This window comes from Schistosoma mansoni, chromosome 4 (assembly GCF_000237925.1).
Source record: "Schistosoma mansoni strain Puerto Rico chromosome 4, complete genome".
Taxonomy (NCBI): domain Eukaryota; kingdom Metazoa; phylum Platyhelminthes; class Trematoda; order Strigeidida; family Schistosomatidae; genus Schistosoma; species Schistosoma mansoni.
In genome coordinates this window covers 8,044,595-8,048,071 of record NC_031498.1, presented here as the reverse complement: position 1 = coordinate 8,048,071, position 3,477 = coordinate 8,044,595, and the positions used below count along the sequence as shown (strand labels likewise).

Genomic DNA, 3,477 nt, shown 5'->3' with positions numbered 1-3,477 from the left:
TCAAAATGGGCAATTGAAAACACCAAGCACAAGCGACCTAGCTAAAAAGTGAGTTACCTTAGCAACTGCTAATTCAAAATCTTCTTGCGTAACATGAACCCGACGTTCTCGTAACGCATACATACCGGCTTCCGTACACACTCCTTTGACTTCTGCACCGCTGGCACCAGGCATTGATTCTGCTAGCTTACGCAGGTCGATATCTCTAGTCAAGTTCATCTTTCGAGAATGTATTTTCAGGATATCTAATCGAGCCTCCTCATTTGGAGCAGGAAATTCGATTTTCCGATCAATTCGGCCAGGTCTTAGAAGAGCTGAATCAAGTATGTCAATACGATTTGTCGCCATGATAACCTATAGAGTAATAATAGTGTGCTAACTTTACTTTTATATTTTGTTTGGGTTCAAACCCGTCCAACTGATTAAGCAGCTCCAACATGGTTCGTTGAACTTCACTATCTCCCCCTGTGCCACTTTCTAATCTGGTGGATCCAATCGAATCAACTTCATCCATGAAAATTATGGAAGGTGCATGTTCTCGCGCCATAACGAACAACTCACGAACCATCCTAGCTCCTTCGCCGATGAATTTTTGAACAAGTTCAGAACCACTAAAGGATATACAGTATAAATCAACTGATAATACCTGACACGAATAAATGTACATTCAGTATGGTGGGCAACGGCACGAGCTAACAAGGTTTTTCCTGTACCTGGGGGTCCATATAATAACACGCCTTTAGGTTGTGCTATTCCTAGGGCATCAAAAAGCTCTGGGTGTTTTACAGGAAGCTCAATGACTTCTTTAATTTCTTTGATCTGCTTATCTAGGCCTCCAATCATCTCATAAGTAGAGTCCGGAACCTTTTCTACCATCATTAAAGACACAAGGGGATCAACTTTGCTTGGCAAAATTTTATGCAACGTGTAACTATCGCTTCGGAGAGCCACACGGCAATTAGGGGATATCTGAGACATTTCAATGTTTTTGTCGATGTCCACAACATATTTCCCTTCGGGTTGTACTTTGACCAGCACTTTCTTTTTATCCATAGCCTTTATAACTTCTCCAACAAATGAACCTTGTTCCTGTAACAGCTGCAACTCTTCTCGAAGCATCCGAACTAATGATTATAAGTGGAAAATATGTATCGCTACCTTTAGCGTTTAACTCGTTCCGTTGAGCCTCCAGTCGCCTTAAGTTGAGGACTTTTTCGGTGTATATAAATTGATGTTCATCGATCTTATTCATATAATAATTCTTTATCCCATCAGTGGGAGGAGGAGTAGGATCCAAAGTCCCTTTTTCAGCTTCACGTTTGACTTTCCTGGAGGGTTCTCCAGACAAATATTTTAGCGACCGACGTGGGTACGATTCAACTTCCTAAAATCAAACTTAATAACTCCGTTCTCATCAAAAGAGTATTTAAGCTAAATAAACCTGTACCATACAATACTTACAAGAGCAGCCATTGCGTCTAGTTATAGGTCAGGTGACCCGCTGGAATGTCAACTAATCTAATTTCAATATTTTTATGACCAGCAGTAGTACAAAATCTAGTCTTCTTTCATTTGAGTCTTGGCATTAAAGAATACTCATTAGATTTTCGAGAAGTCCAGTGGGTTCAAGCTGTTGCTAGATATCAGTTTTAGAACGAAGCACACTTTAAAATATCATCTGTCCCGCTTACCATTACATCTGTTTCTTAGTATAATGTACGTGCGAGTAGTTTAGACACTCGATTATATTAGCCGTTGTGAATCCAAAAGTTTGTGCCGAAATGTCAAGATTATAAGTCAGTGTTTTTTCTAAATTCTGTCCGTAACTCTTCTATGGCTACTGCCGGTCCCAAACCCCAGTAAAGGAGAAGGGTTGTGCATGAGGACAGCAAACAAAACCTATAGAAAGCAACCCTGATGAAAAAACTTATGAGTAAAAGGTCACTAGACGGATGCTCCTCCTAACAACCACAGCAACAATCAACATAGGTACATCGAGTGTTCGGACAATGTAGGAGACCGGGAACACCAACCAAATAGCTACGGAAATGAGGAGACACAACTTGGTGGTTCTCGGAATCAGTGAAACCCACTGAACTCAAGCTGAACGGAAAAGGTTAGATCCGGGAGAGGTGGTTCCGCACACTATGCATGAAGAAGCAGATGCTCCACACATGCTCAGTGAGTTGTTTGATGCTGTTCGAACAAGCACGATAAGCACTTATTTGACGGAAATGTGATGGACGCAGAATCATCAAAGCATCATTCAAAACAAAGAAGGAAGGAATCTCAATGGATGCTATCCAATGTTATGCACCGACCAATAATAGCAGTGACGATGATAAAGATCAGTTTTACGAGAGGCTGTAATCGATTATAGCCAAGTGTCCAGGAAATGGTCTGAGTATCTTGGTGGGAGACTTAAACGCCAACATCGGAATGCCCAACACCGAGCGGCACAATATTCTCCCACAAACGCATACACAAAGCTACATTGGTCTCACCGGATCACGCTACACAGAATCAGATCGACCATATTTACATCAGTGAGGGATTCACAGGGTCAGTGGAAGGCGTGAGAACCAGGAGGGGAGCTGTCATAGCTTCAGATCACCACCTGGTTGTTGCCCAAATGGAACTTGAGCTAAAAGAGCAGTGGACAACTTGACAAACAGCATTACAAACTTTCAATACAGCCTTCCTTCGACATACTGACAAACTCAACGAATTCAAGATCACTCTCAACACCAGGTTCCGAGCATTACAAGATTTACTGGAAGAAGAAGAAACTATTATGGAGGACAACTGGAAAGGGATCAAAGAAGCACTAACTCTAACATGTCAGGGGGTTCTGGGCCTCAAGAAGCATCATCATAAGGAATGAATCTCCATCGAAACCCTAGACAAGATTCATGAAAGGAAGAACAAGAAGACAGCAATTAACAACAGCCGAACAAAAACAGAGAATGTCAATGCACAAGCTGAATACACAGAAGTGAACAAGCAAGTGAAGCCAAGCATTTGAGCTGAGAAGCGGAAATATGTGGAAGACCTAGCAACGACAGTGGAAAAAGCTGCAAGAGAAGGAAATATGAAACAACTATATGACACGACGAAGAAAGTGGTAGGGAAATATAGTGAACCAGAGACCCCGATCAAAGATAAGGAAGGCAAGCCATTCACTGAAACTCAGGGACAGGAGGAACAGATGGCTGGAACACTTCGAGGAACTCTTGAATAGACCAGCTCCATTGACCCCACTTGATATCGAAACATCACCTACAGACCTCATAGATGCCACTCTACCAACGATCGAACAAATCAGGATGGCCATCAGGCAAATGAATGGTGAGAAAATAGCAGGACCTTGCAATATACCATTTGAAGTACTAAAGTCAGACATAGAAGTAGCTGTTAACATACTCCACGTTCTATTCAGGAAGATTTTGGCGGAGAAACAAATGCTGACGGACTGGA

The 3,477-nt window shown here is 42.0% G+C and overlaps 1 protein-coding gene across 1 annotated transcript; it reads right to left on the bottom strand.

Annotated features, from left to right (window-relative positions):
* Nucleotides 1–1,498, bottom strand: Smp_119310 (putative 26s protease regulatory subunit; the record flags this gene model as incomplete). Its single annotated transcript, XM_018796703.1, has 5 exons — nucleotides 1,462–1,498; nucleotides 1,159–1,384; nucleotides 647–1,124; nucleotides 386–611; nucleotides 1–354 (listed from the first exon to the last, which is right to left on the bottom strand). Exons 1-5 carry the CDS (start codon nucleotides 1,471–1,473, stop codon nucleotides 1–3), a joined length of 1,296 nt encoding a protein of 431 aa, XP_018651819.1. The 5' UTR covers nucleotides 1,474–1,498.
* Nucleotides 1,499–3,477: the final 1,979 nt, after the last annotated feature.